At 49.2% G+C, this 14,093-nt stretch overlaps 1 protein-coding gene across 7 annotated transcripts in view; it reads right to left on the bottom strand.

Moving 5' to 3' along the window:
* map3k13 (mitogen-activated protein kinase kinase kinase 13) overlaps positions 1–14,093 on the bottom strand; it is a 179,956-nt gene that overhangs the window by 15,007 nt on the left and 150,856 nt on the right. For all 7 annotated transcript variants that reach the window (XM_073046402.1, XM_073046404.1, XM_073046401.1 and 4 more), the window contains 2 exons: positions 13,752–13,889; positions 5,545–6,238 (listed from right to left, as the gene is read on the bottom strand). In XM_073046402.1, coding sequence (XP_072902503.1) covers positions 5,545–6,238; positions 13,752–13,889 — 832 coding nt within the window. The remainder of the gene's footprint in view (positions 1–5,544; positions 6,239–13,751; positions 13,890–14,093) is intronic.

Below are 14,093 nucleotides of genomic sequence, written 5' to 3'. Positions count from 1 at the left end.
TCATCCATCAACTTGTCCACAAAGCCATCAATTCCATCATCCAAATAGCACACACTTCCAGGCCAGTATCTCCAGTCCCACCCGTCAGCTCCAATGGACAGACCCCATCTTTCACACGCTCGGCACCTGAATCGTGAAACGGGAACTCTACTTTGAAATCTCTGAGGTTATCAGGAGGACAGAGCGAAGATTCAGGGATGTTCTTAAACCTCATGAAACAATCCAATCTCCTCACCATCTCACAGGAATTCCTGGGCCATCAAAGGCCAGGAACTTGAAAACATCCTTCTGTACAAGTCACTCAGGAGCTAGAGGGTAGATGGAAAAAGAGTGGTTCCCCTTGAGGACTAAAGAGCAATTTGTGTGTGGAGACCAGATCCTATATGAACCATGTATTCACCAAGGAGAAGGTTGTGCAAAGTAGTTAAAGGGAGTGGTATGTGGATCATCTGGAGCAGATCATAAGATATAGGAGCAAAATAAAGCCATTCAGCCCTTTGATTCTGCTTGGCCATTCCATCATGGCTGATTTATTATCTCTCTCAACCCACTCTCCAGCCTTCTCCCCATAATCTTTGTTGTCCTTACAAATCAAGAACCTATCAACCTCCATTTCAAGGACTTGCCTCCACAGCCGCCGTGGCAATGATTTCCACAGATTCACCACCCTCCGGCTAATAAAATTCCTCCTTATCTCTATTTTAAAGTCACATCCTTCTATTCTGAAGCCGTGGGGGAAAAAAACAATTTAAAGTAATACTGAGAACATGAGTTGTAGAGTGAGTCCACACGCTGTAGAATCAGTTCGGCTGAATGAGGTCATCCACCTGGTTCAAGAGCCTGATGGTGGAAGGGTAGTAACTGTTCCTGAACCTCGTTTATCAGATTCCCAGGACGCTGCCTGGATTAGAGGGTATATGCTACATGGTGAGTGAGGTGGGACAAGTTTGGGTTGTTTCCTCTGGGGTGCTGGAGGTTGAGGGCAGACCTGACAGAAGTTTATAACAGTATGAGAGCCACAGATAGTTAACAGTCAGAACCTTTATCTCGGCGTTGAGATGCCAATTACAAGAGGACATGCATTTGAGGTGAGAGGAGGCAAGTTTAAGAGGAAACTTGCAGAGCAATGTCCCCCCCCACCCCCGTCCCCCCCATACAGAGAGCTGATGCCTGGAACAGGCTGCCTGGGTTAGTGGAAGAAGCAAGTAAGACAGAGGTATTTAAGGGGCTGTTAGACGCGTGAATATGCAGGGAAGGAGGGATATGTATCATGTGCAAACAGAAGAGATTTGATTTAATTTGGCATAAACGTGATGGGCCAAGGGGCACTGCCCTGTACTGCACTGTTGATTCTAACTCTCACGACTCTGTTCATCCCTCACCCTGTGCGCTTCCATCTCCCCACTAAAGATTCGAGATTGTTTACTGTCATTTTCCCACACACGAGTGTGAGGGAGAATGGAAAGATCCAACTCTGAACCTCTCCCTCCTGCATGTATCTCCTCAGAACCTCTCATCAACCTTGTCAAAGTATCACACTCGTTGGCTTGATATCACAACTAGTTCCATGTGTTTGGGGAGGACGCTACTCTGATTTTTCCTCTCTCTACGTTAGATTGAAGGTGCCATACGGATGGAAGTTACTTCTGCGGTGTCAGACCTGTGCTCTGATGCACAAGGTCCGCGCCAGACCGCTGGCGCTTGCAGCTCTGACCCGGTGTTGATGCCGCTCTTCCCTCCCAATTATGGTAGCGACCCTGTCACCGGAGACAGTTCTGTGAGCCTCTGGACCTCTGCCGAGGCTGACCTGTTACATGATGCTCATTCAGAGAGACGTGTCCCTCTCACAATTAGCAGGCAATGTGGAGTCAACAGCTGGACGAGTGCTCTGCTGACAAGCCGGCCCTCCAAGTGACCTCGTCAGCAGACAGTGGGGTGAGCAGAGTGTAACGTTATATCAAGCGATACACACAAAGCAATATTAAACCAATTCCAATCTCACACGGATCGGGACTCTCTGAACCCTTGTCGGAGAATGATTCATGGAATATGGAAGGAATGCGTCACATGATAACATTGATATCAGGCCATTTCCAACCCCTCGTGTTCACAGTTCCCGTCCCTCTGTTTACCCTCTCTCAGTTACGATGCTAAGCTTTCATCACTTGTTCCCACACACGTGATGGACAAGATGTTTCTCCACTCAGTAATACAAAGCCCTGGTATTTACAGTGTGTGTGTGTGTGTGCAAGAGCGGTGAATTCCGACAGGATCGCATTGCCTTTTATTTGTTTCTCTTTCTCCCAGCTTAATAGGCGGCATGTTTAAATTTTAACCCCTCCTTCTCTGCCCATTTAAGGATAGCAAACGATGAAGTTGATATCCAGGATTTGCAAACTCCTTTGAATATTCTTCCCTCCTTGGGAGTCTCCTCACAAACGTCAACCTCCTCAACCTCACACAAGCTTACGTGTGGTCTCAAGCATGGCTCTAGGCTCTGACTATGTCAAACACCCGGTGCCCACTGACCAGTCTCACAGCTATGTCAGAGCCGTTCTGACATCATAACTCTACATCACAGCGATCCAGAGAGCTGACAAATCAGAAAGAACATCCTAACCAGCTCCACTGCTCACTGTATGGCTAGACACACTTGGGAAATCATTCAACAAACTTGTTCTACCTTGCAAATACTGTCTTCATTATTCAAGCCTGTATCTTTGTCCCTGTCTCTCCTTTCTTTCTCTCCCTCTCCTCCCCATCTCTATCTCTCTTATTATCTCTCTTTGTCTCCATCTCTCCTTCTCTGCAATCTCTTTTGTCTTGATCAAGAATGTTTCTCTCTCTTTCTGACTAGGTGTGTGACCAACATCAATAAAATGACTATGGTATAAAGGGGAGCCAAAGGGTCTTTTACCACGCTGTTTGACTCCAAAGGGCCTGTTTCGAAGTTGTTTGAACCAAAGTGCCTGTTTCCATGTTGTTTGACCCCAAAGAATCTGTTTCCATGTTGTTTGATTTCTGAAGTGCCATCTCCATCAAGAAACAGGAAAAAGGAATTTAGCCTCAGACTTATCAGATAATTTCACCCACTGAATCTTACTCTCCTGAGTGACAGAACCGTTAAGGATAATACTGATAAACGCTGCTGTGTGGGAGAATAGGAAATAAACATGGGTTGAGATAAAAATCAGGGACTTCCTCACAAAATGGGGGAGCAGAGTGAAGTGGTTAAATGATTTCTGCCTAAGTATATGTTTGAATTTGTTATCGAACAGAACAGAGGTTAAGTAGTGGTTAGAATCTCTCAAGAACATGGCAGCTGGGGATTTATAATCACTGGTGTAATTTATGTTTGCCTTGTGAATGTTATGACTCCGATGTGATGTGATGCTGCTGTAAGTTTTTCATTGCACTTGTGCGTATGGCAAGAAACCTGACATTGACTTTGGGGCATTTGAAGAGCTCGTTGTGTGCAGCTTTGTGACGGCACCCACCATCACGCAGTCAGCTCACCTTAGACCAGAGCCCAGTCATCTGTGAATGGGCTAGGATATCAGTGTGTTACTGGGAGGGTGGGGGAGGTATTGCTCTGGCAGAACTGCCGTCCTTTTGGGAAAAATGTTAGACAAACTTGTTCTGGTCTTCTACATGGACACTCCTGATCCCACAGTGATATTTATTCTGATGCTCCTGGTACCAACAGATATCACCGTAAGACCTAGAAACTGAATTAGGCCACTTGGCCCATCAAGTCTGACCGGCCATTCCATCATGCCTGATTTATTATCGCCCCTCAACATTATTCTCCTGCCTTCTCCCCATAACCTTTGGTGCCCTTACTAATCCAGAAAATATCAACCTCTCCTTTAGGTATACCCAGTGACTTGGCCTCCACAGCTGTCTGTGGCGGTGAATTCCACAGATTCACCAGGCTCTGCCTAAAGAAATTCCTTCTCATCTCTGTTCTAAAGGGACATCCTTCTATTCTAAGGTGGTGCCCTCTGTTTCTTGACTCCCTCCACCGCTGGAAGTATTCTCTCTACATTCACTTTGTCTAGGCCATTCAAATTCAAAAGGCTTCAATGAGATCCCCCTCCTCAACCCCCCAATTCTTCTAAACTCCAGCTACCACAGGCCTAGAGGCATCAAACGCTCCTCATACGTTAACCCTTTCATTCCCGGGATTGTTCTCGTGAACCACCTCTGGACCCTCTCTGATGCCAACGCATAACATGCCCAATTCTACAAGTGCAGTCTGACCAACGTCTTAGAAAGCCTCAGCATTACATCCTTGCTTTTATATTCTAGTCCTCTCAAAATGAATGCTAAATCATTTGCGTGGTGCGTGGAGGAGGCAGGGTTTAATGGTCGGCACAACATTGTGGGCCGAAGGGCCTGTACTGTGCTGTACTATTCTATGTTAAAGCCTTGTTTCCTCAAGCAGGGACCCAGAATTAGTCACAATACTCTATCCTAACCGGTGCTTTACAAAGGCTTGGATAACTTGCGTCATATTCTACATTCTCATTCATAAAGCTGTTTTTGCTTGCCTTCCCAACTTATGGTCTCAGTGTCCAAGGCTTGGGCACACATCCTCATCTCTTCCTCCGCCTTCTTTCAAGTGATACTATTTGGTTTACACTGTCTGCCCTACATCTTGCAGAAACGAATCACTTCTCGGGCCTAATGCAGCCTCCCAGCAATAAAGCTTTCGAGCTTTCCATGTTGCGTTCACTTGCCACCAGGATGCCTATATCCCATACACTCAGGAGTCTGGCTCGACAGTCTTCATCGCTAAACACATTTGGAATTAACCTTTCAGTTTTGTAACACTGATTTTGACAGCCAGGTATGGGCATCAGGTATAAAACAAAGCAACTCCAACACCGGCCGTGGGGAAGAGGAGAGCACTAGCAGTCTACAGCCTGACGACATGAAGATTGAATTCTCCTTCTTCTGGTGAACTGCTCCCCCTTTCTCTTCCTTCCTGATCTACCCAGTTCCTCCCACACCCATCTCCCTTCTCCACCCACTCCATCACACGCCGATTCCCCCGGCACAACTCCCATCTGCCCTCCCCACCCCTCTACTCCAGCGCTCCACCCGCGATCCCTGTCAGAACCTCTGACACCTCCCAGCCTCCCTCACATGCCTATCCACCCCTCCTCGGTTGGCCCTTGCCTCAGCCTTTCCCTCCACCCCTTGACGCTGGCCATCTCCCCTCCACCTTTCACTTTAGATGAAGGGTCTCGGTTCAGAACGCTGACAGCCCATTTCCCCTCCACAGAAGCACCTGACCTGCTGAGTTCCTCCAGCATCTAGTGTATTGCTGGCACTAAATCCTTCCTGCCACTTAACTCCCCAACACACTCTCTGCCTAACTCCTTGTGCCCAGCAGTGTGGCATTTTAGTCCAACAGGGGGCTAATTCCCCTGATAATTACATGGTACGTTGTCAAGCGTTTTTCCAGGAGCTATTAGCAATAAACTGGCCGCGACCCAGAAGAACTAGAAACCGAGGAACGACCCCGCACGCCCTTACCTCCTTTCTGGGGGCTCTCGGCTTACGAGGTAGTGTGGGTGTGGTGTGCTGCTGAGCGGTGCTCAGGGATGACCCTGCTTTGGAGCTGTCCGCCGGCCTCTCCTCCGAAGGCCTGTTGTTTTCTGGGAGCCTGGGGTTCTTGTAGTGCACTGCGGGGTGGTGCGGCGCAGCCTGGGGGAGACCGGGGGCTGGCTTGTACCCACTGGGTGGTCTCTCGGCCTTCGCGCTGCCCTTGTGCTCCCGACAGTCCTGACAGGCGGCGCCCTGGCCGGCGGCTCCGTGCCCGCAGTCCGTGACCTGGCCGCTCTCCGACCCCCGCCTGCGGCAGCCGGCGGCCAGCGTGGTGGAGATGAGGTCGGGGCTGGAGCCGGACAGCCTCAGCTGCAGGCGATCGGTGTGGGGGCTCCTGAGGACAGCTGCCGGGCCGAAGTACTTCAGGCTGTGCACGCAGCTGGCCGCGTCGCCCAGGCGGTGCTGGTGCTGCAGGACACATTGCTCCGGGCCCGCGATGGCCCGCAGGAAGCCCGCAAACTCCTGGTGGCTCCCCTTGCTGTTGGCCCGCCGGTGACGCTGCTTGCCGCGGTACCTGGTCTTCCCCGGCGGCGTGGACACCTTGGGGCTGCCCGGGACGGGCGTGTGAGTCGGGCCAACTTCCACGCTCGGCACGATGCCGTCTGACCTCAGGAGGTCGGGCCTGCGGGAGACACAAGAAGAGGGGATTAACACCGGCACGGGCGGGAGTGGCTGCAGCTTGGTGTACTGTCAGTGAACGTAAGGAGCCCCTCGAGGATGCGTCAGTCAGACTGGGGTTTATTTACTTAGAGACACAGTACGGTAACAACCCCCTCCGGCCCCACCCAGCTACCCTCAAGTGGCCAATCAGAACATGCGAGAAAATCGTGAGCACCCGGAGGAAACCCTTGCGGTCACGGGAGAACGTACGAACTCCTTACAGACAGTGGCGGGAATTGAACCGGGTGGCCGGTACGGCCTGTAACAGGTACTGTAGCCAACCTCTATGCTACCATGACGCACGCTGCTGTGCCCTCTGGATTGTTATCCAGGCAGTAACAGCCTGTGTCAGGTGTAGAGCAACGTTCCAGCTGGGGATGGTGGAACTTATGATTGGAGTTTGGCTCATGACTGCCACACGTCCCCGAAGCACAGTGGGAAGCCTGTCTTGCATACTATTGGTACAGGTAACACCATTACACAGTGCAGAGAGGAATGACACAGCCAATGTTCCAGACCAGTAGCGATGCCGGGAAGGCATGGTAGCGTAGAGGTGGTGTAACACTATTACAATGCCAGACACCCGGGTACATTCCCTGCCGAGTTGATATATTCTCTTGTAACCGCGTGGGTTTCCTCCCACATTTCAAAGACGTATGGGTTAGTAGCCTAGTTGGCCGCATGGGTGTAACTGGGCGCGTGGGCTCTCTGGGCCAGGCGGGCTCGTTACCGTGCTGCACCTCTACGTCGAAGATGTAAGTTAATGCAATTAACACTAATAATAACCGGGGCATCCCGTTATTCTGAGGCTGTGCCCTTGGTTTCTAGACTCTGCCACCAACGGAAATACCCTCTCTACATCACTCTATCCAGGCCTGGAGTATACCGGGCGTTGCAATGAGGTTCCCCCTCATCTTTCCGAACCCCATCCAGTACTGGCCCAGTAACATCAAATGCTCCTCATACATTATGTTTTTTAATCCTGGGCTATTCTTGTAAACCTCCTGTGGAACCCTCCATGGCCAACACGTTTTCCCTTAGATGCTCACAATGTACCAAATGCAGCCTGACCAGTGCCTGATTAAGCCTCAGCAGTAGCACATTTTAGGTGGTGTTATAAAACTCAAAGGCTGTGATAGTGTAAGACCAGAAGACATAGGAGCAGAATGAGGCTATTCAGCCCATCAATTCTGCTCTGACATTTCATCATAAGGTCCCTCTCTGCTGCCTTCTCCCTATAACCTTTGACACCCCTACTAATAAAAATTTATCAATCTCCACTTTAAATATACTCAATGACTTAGCCTCCACAGCCATCCATGGCAATGAATTCCACAGATTCACCATCCTCCAGCTAAAGAAATTCTTCCTCATCTCTGTTCTAAAGGGACATCCTTGTATTCTGAAGCTGTGCCCTCTGATCCTAGATGCCCCCCCCCCACTATAGGAACTACCCTCCCCACATCCACTCTATCTGTGTCCTCTGATCCTAGACTCCTCACTGTAGGAATCATCCTCCCCACATCCACTCTATCTGTGTCCTCTGGTCCTAGACTCCCCCACTATAGGAAACATCCTCCCCACATCCACTCTATCTGTGTCCTCTGGTCCTAGACTCCCCCACTATAGGAAACATCCTCCCCACATCCACTCAATCTGTGTTCTCTGGTCCTAGACTCCTCACTGTAGGAATCATCCTCTTCACATCCACTCTATCTGTGTCCTCTGATCCTAGACTCCCCCACCACAGGAAACATCCTCCCCACATCCACTCTATCTGTGTCCTCTGATCCTAGACTCCCCCACTATAGGAAACATCCTCTTCACATCCACTCTATCTGTGTCCTCTGATCCTAGACTCCCCCACTATAGGAAACATCCTCTTCACATCCACTCTATCTGTGTCCTCTGATCCTAGACTCCCCCACTATAGGAAACATCCTCCCCACATCCACTCTATCTGTGTCCTCTGGTCCTAGACTCCCCCACTATAGGAAACATCCTCTTCACATCCACTCTATCTGTGTCCTCTGATCCTAGACTCCCCCACTATAGGAAACATCCTCCCCACATCCACTCTATCTGTGTCCTCTGGTCCTAGACTCCTCACTATAGGAATCATCCTCTCCACATCCACTCTATCTGTGTCCTCTGGTCCTAGACTCCTCACTGTAGGAATCATCCTCTCCACATCCACTCTATCTGTGTCCTCTGATCCTAGACTCCTCACTGTAGGAATCATCTTCTCCACATCCACTCTATCTGTGTCCTCTGGTCCTAGACTCCTCACTGTAGGAATCATCTTCTCCACATCCACTCTATCTGTGTCCTCTGGTCCTAGACTCCTCACTGTAGGAATCATCCTCTCCACATTCACTCTATCTGTGTCCTCTGGTCCTAGACTCCTCACTGTAGGAATCATCCTCTCCACATCCACTCTGTGTCCTCTGGTCCTAGACTCCTCACTGTAAGAATCATCCTCTCCACATCCACTCTATCTGTGTCCTCTGATCCTAGACTCCCCCACTATAGGAAACATCCTCCCCACATCCACTCTATCTGTGTCCTCTGATCCTAGACTCCCCCACTATAGGAAACATCCTCCCCACATCCACTCTATCTGTGTCCTCTGATCCTAGACTCCTCACTATAGGAATCATCCTCTCCACATCCACTCTATCTGTGTCCTCTGGTCCTAGACTCCTCACTGTAGGAATCATCCTCCCCACATCCACTCTATCTGTGTCCTCTGGTCCTAGACTCCTCACTGTAGGAATCATCCTCTCCACATCCACTCTATCTGTGTCCTCTGATCCTAGACTCCCCCACTATAGGAAACATCCTCCCCACATCCACTCTATCTGTGTCCTCTGATCCTAGACTCCCCCACTATAGGAAACATCCTCCCCACATCCACTCTATCTGTGTCCTCTGATCCTAGACTCCTCACTATAGGAATCATCCTCTCCACATCCACTCTATCTGTGTCCTCTGGTCCTAGACTCCTCACTGTAGGAATCATCCTCCCCACATCCACTCTATCTGTGTCCTCTGGTCCTAGACTCCTCACTGTAGGAATCATCCTCCCCACATCCACTCTATCTGTGTCCTCTGGTCCTAGACTCCTCACTGCAGGAATCATCCTCTCCACATCCACTCTATCTGTGTCCTCTGGTCCTAGACTCCTCACTGCAGGAATCATCCTCTCCACATCCACTCTATCTGTGTCCTCTGGTCCTAGACTCCTCACTGTAGGAATCATCTTCTCCACATCCACTCTATCTGTGTCCTCTGGTCCTAGACTCCTCACTGTAGGAATCATCCTCTCCACATCCACTCTATCTGTGTCCTCTGATCCTAGACTCCCCCACTATAGGAAACATCCTCCCCACATCCACTCTATCTGTGTCCTCTGATCCTAGACTCCTCACTATAGGAAACATCCTCCCCACATCCACTCTATCTGTGTCCTCTGATCCTAGACTCCTCACTATAGGAATCATCCTCTCCACATCCACTCTATCTGTGTCCTCTGGTCCTAGACTCCTCACTGTAGGAATCATCCTCTCCACATCCACTCTATCTGTGTCCTCTGGTCCTAGACTCCCCCACTATAGGAAACATCCTCCCCACATCCACTCTATCTGTGTCCTCTGATCCTAGACTCCTCACTGTAGGAATCATCTTCTCCACATCCACTCTATCTGTGTCCTCTGGTCCTAGACTCCTCACTGTAGGAAACATCCTCCCCACATCCACTCTATCTGTGTCCTCTGGTCCTAGACTCCTCACTGTAGGAATCATCCTCTCCACATCCACTCTATCTGTGTCCTCTGATCCTAGACTCCCCCACTATAGGAAACATCCTCCCCACATCCACTCTATCTGTGTCCTCTGATCCTAGACTCCCCCACTATAGGAAACATCCTCCCCACATCCACTCTATCTGTGTCCTCTGGTCCTAGACTCCTCACTGTAGGAATCATCCTCTCCACATCCACTCTATCTAGGTCTTTCAATATTCAATATTTGGGTTTCAATGGGATCCCCCCTCCTCCCTCATTCTTCCATATTCCAGAAAGTACGGGACCAGAGCCATCAAACGTTCCTCATATGCTAACCCTTTCATTCCTGGGATCATTGATATGAACCTCATCTGGACCGTCTCCAATGCCAGCACATCCTTTCTTAGACAAGGAGCCCAAAACTGCACACATGTGTGGTCTGACTGTTGATGACGATAGATACTTTATTGATCCCAAAGGAAATTACAGTGTCATAGTAGCATTACAAGTGCACAGATATAAATAATAGAAGAGAAGTAAGAAAGAATCAAAAATAAGTTGCCTCAACAGTCTAGCAGGAGGGGGCTGTCACTTCCCCGGCTATAGGTCGACTCTTATAGAGCCTAATGGCCGAGGGTAAGAATGACCTCATATAGCTCTCTTTGGAGCAGTGCAGTTGTCTGTCCATTACCAAAACTGCTCCTCTGTTCAGCCAAGGTGGCATGGAGAGGGTGAGAAACATTGTCTGGAATTGCCAGGATTTTCCGTAGGGTCCTTTGATCTACCACAGCCTCCATTGTGTCCAGTTTGACTCCTATAACAGAGCCAGACTTTCTAATCAATTTATTGAGTCTGTTGGCATCATCCATCTTGATGCCATTGCCCCAGCACACCATTGTACTGGTGACAACAGACTGGTGGAACATGTGAAGGAGAGGCCTGCATACTCCAAAGGACCTCGGTCTCCTCAGGAAGTAGAGGCGACTCTGGCCCTTGTACACAGCCTCTGCATTGGTGCTCCACTCGAGTCTGTCATCCAGGTGCACTCCCAGGTACTTGTACGTCCTCACCATCAATACTAACAGGGAGCAGTGCAGGCTTAGTCCTCCTAAAGTCCATCATCATCTCCTTTGTCTTACGGATGCTGAGCTGCAGATGATTCAGCTCGCACCATTTGACAAAGTCCTCCACCAGAGCCTGTATTCATCCTCCCTTTATACACCCAACTATTGCTGAATCTTCAGAGAATTTCTGCAGATGACATGACTCAGTGTTGTATCTGAAGTCCAGGAAGGGAAACTATACTGTCCCCTGTGGGGCCCTAGTGCTGCCTATAGCCATGCCTGACATGCAGCTCTTGCAATGTCTCAGCATTACATCCTCGCCTTTATAATTCTATCCTCGTGAAACGAATGCGAACATTGCATTTGCCTTCCTTACCACTGACACAAGTGAAAATTTGAACCACACAGTATGTTGGGGGGGGCAACCATCATCAGAAACTCAGCGGAGGTTACAGTAGCGAATCAAAGGCTAAGTGGCCTTTCCATCTAGTTAGTCTGACTCCAAGCGGCACTGATGAGACCCTGGGTTAGATTCTCAGCACCCAGTCAGGCTGTGAAATGACAGGGCAGTCTGACCACCAGATAACAGAATAATTAGGCTGTAATGCTTTTTAATTTCAACAGCCCTCAGGATATGTGGCATCTAACAGCGACCTTCATGGTCAGGATGAAGGGAATCTCATGGGATTGGTGGGAATAATGAACCCAAGTAGAATGTCAGAGTGGGAAATTACACAGAATGGTAGGGAGTGTTGTACGACAGAGGTATCTCGGTCTACAGGAAGGATGTGGAAGCTTTGAAGAGGGCATGCAGAAGCGGTTGCTGCTTGGATTAGAGGATATGAGCTATAAGGAGAGACTGGACAAACTCAAGATTATTTCCCCTAGAGCAGGCGTTCCCAACCTGGGGTCCATAGACCCTTTGCTTAATGATACTGGCCCAAGGTAGAGAACCTGTGCTGTAGAGCACCAGAGGCTGAGAAGAAACCCAATAGAAAATACTAAAGACGAGGAAATCTGCAGATGCTGGAAATTCAAACAACACACACAAAATGCTGGTGGAACACAGCAGGCTAGGCAGCATCTATAAGGAGAAGAGCTGTCAACGTTTCGGGCCGAGACCCTTTATCAGAAAATGCTAAAATTATGAGAAGAATAAATAGGATAGAAAAATGTTATTTTCCCAGGGTAGAAATGGGCAGCGGTTTAACGTGAGAAGGGGAAAGTTTAAGTGAATTGAGCAGGGCGAGATTTTTTCCCCCTCTGAGAATGGTCGATGCCTGGAAACGGGTGCCGGGGGGGGGGGGGGGGGGGGGGAGGTGGTGGAAGCAGATAAAATAGGGTGTTTAAAGTATGTTGGACAGATACATGAATGTGCAGGGAACGGAGGGGTATTTCCTATAGTGGGAGAGTCTCTGGAGGTCAAATCATTGGGTATATTTAAAGTGGAGGTTGATAGCTTCTTGATAGGCAAGGGCAGCAGGCGGGTGAGATTAATAAATCAGCCATGATGGATTGGTGGCACAGATTCAATGGGCCGAATGGCCTAATTCTGCTCCTCTATTTTATAGTGTTATGATATGGATCACGTGCAAGCAGAAAGGATTAGTTAGACCAGTATCATGACTAGCAGAGACATAGAGAACTGGACGGACTGTTCCAGTGCTGTACTGTTCTAAATTCTACGTCAACCCTTCATGCCAAAGACAAGCAGGAATTCTCATTGTTTCCATCTGGTCTCAAGTTACCTTGAACATTCTGTCACATAAAACACAGGGCTAATTCTAGCACTGCCCATTGTCTGCTGGGCAATCAACAAGGAACAGTGACCAGTCAAACTCCTGCAGGGTTAGTGGGCAGAGCAGAGAACCACTGTGTTCTGACAGCTGCTATGAGCTTGGTACACGGGGTTCGTCGGTCTACAACAGATCAACCGGGAGACCGCCCTGGTGGACTTGGGTTTCTGCAGATGCTGGAAATCTTGAGCAACACACACACTGGAGGAACTCAGCAGGTCAGGCAGCATCGAGCGGAATAAACAGTCAATGTTTCAGGTTGACATCTTCATCAGGATGGGAAGGGAATCCAGAATAATAATGTGGGGGGAGGGGAAGGAGTCCAAGCAGGAAAAGTGATAGGCAAAACCAGGTGAGTAGAAAGCTGGGTGACTGGTGAATGAAGTAAGAAGCTGGGAGGTGATAGGTTAAAGAGGTAAAGGGCTGAAGAAGGATGAACCTGATAGGAGAGGACAATTGACTATGGGAGAAAAGGGAGGAGGAGGGGAACCAAAGTGAGGCAATTGCCAGGTGAGGAGAAGTGACAGAGGAAAGAGAATGGAGAATGGAAAAAGAGAAAAAGAGGTAGGGGGAGCAAATTACCAGAAGTTGGAGAGATTGATGTTCATGCCATCAAATTGGCCCTTTCCTGATGGAGTGTCTTGGTCCAAAATGGTGACCTCCATTAATGCTGCCTGACTCGCTGAGTTCTTCCAGTATTTTTTCTAATGGGTGTCAGTAATGTGCTCGCAGCTGTGCTGAAGAACAGGATTAATGACAACAGTACCTTCCGACACTGTCTCAGCCCCGTGGCTGTCCCACTGAACAGCCTCGTCCAATGGCTTACTCACCGTTTCCCCTGGGCTCCAGGCTTGTGGTTTGATGCCTTCTTCTTGATCAGCTTCTCGACAGCGTTAGTGCGAATTATGGGCCTGACCAGGTGCCGCTTGTATGTCCCAGGGTACTTCTTCTCCACAGCTTGCTCGCGTCTGCGGGGCAACAAAAGATTTTTAGGGTCTTCCGAAAGAGGAAACCAGATTACCCGGGGGGGAAACAAGGAGAACATACAAACTCCTGACAGCGGAGGGAATCAAACCCCGAGCTTCCAATGGAAGTGGTAGATGCCGGTTCAATTGTTACATTTCAAAGTTTAAATAGGTACTTGGATGAGGGAGGTATGGACGTGCAGGGAG

Source organism: Hemitrygon akajei, chromosome 5 (genome assembly GCF_048418815.1).
Source record: "Hemitrygon akajei chromosome 5, sHemAka1.3, whole genome shotgun sequence".
NCBI classification, from domain to species: Eukaryota; Metazoa; Chordata; class Chondrichthyes; order Myliobatiformes; family Dasyatidae; genus Hemitrygon; species Hemitrygon akajei.
Note: the sequence above shows the minus strand (reverse complement) of the source record. Positions and strands in the feature narration are given on the sequence as shown.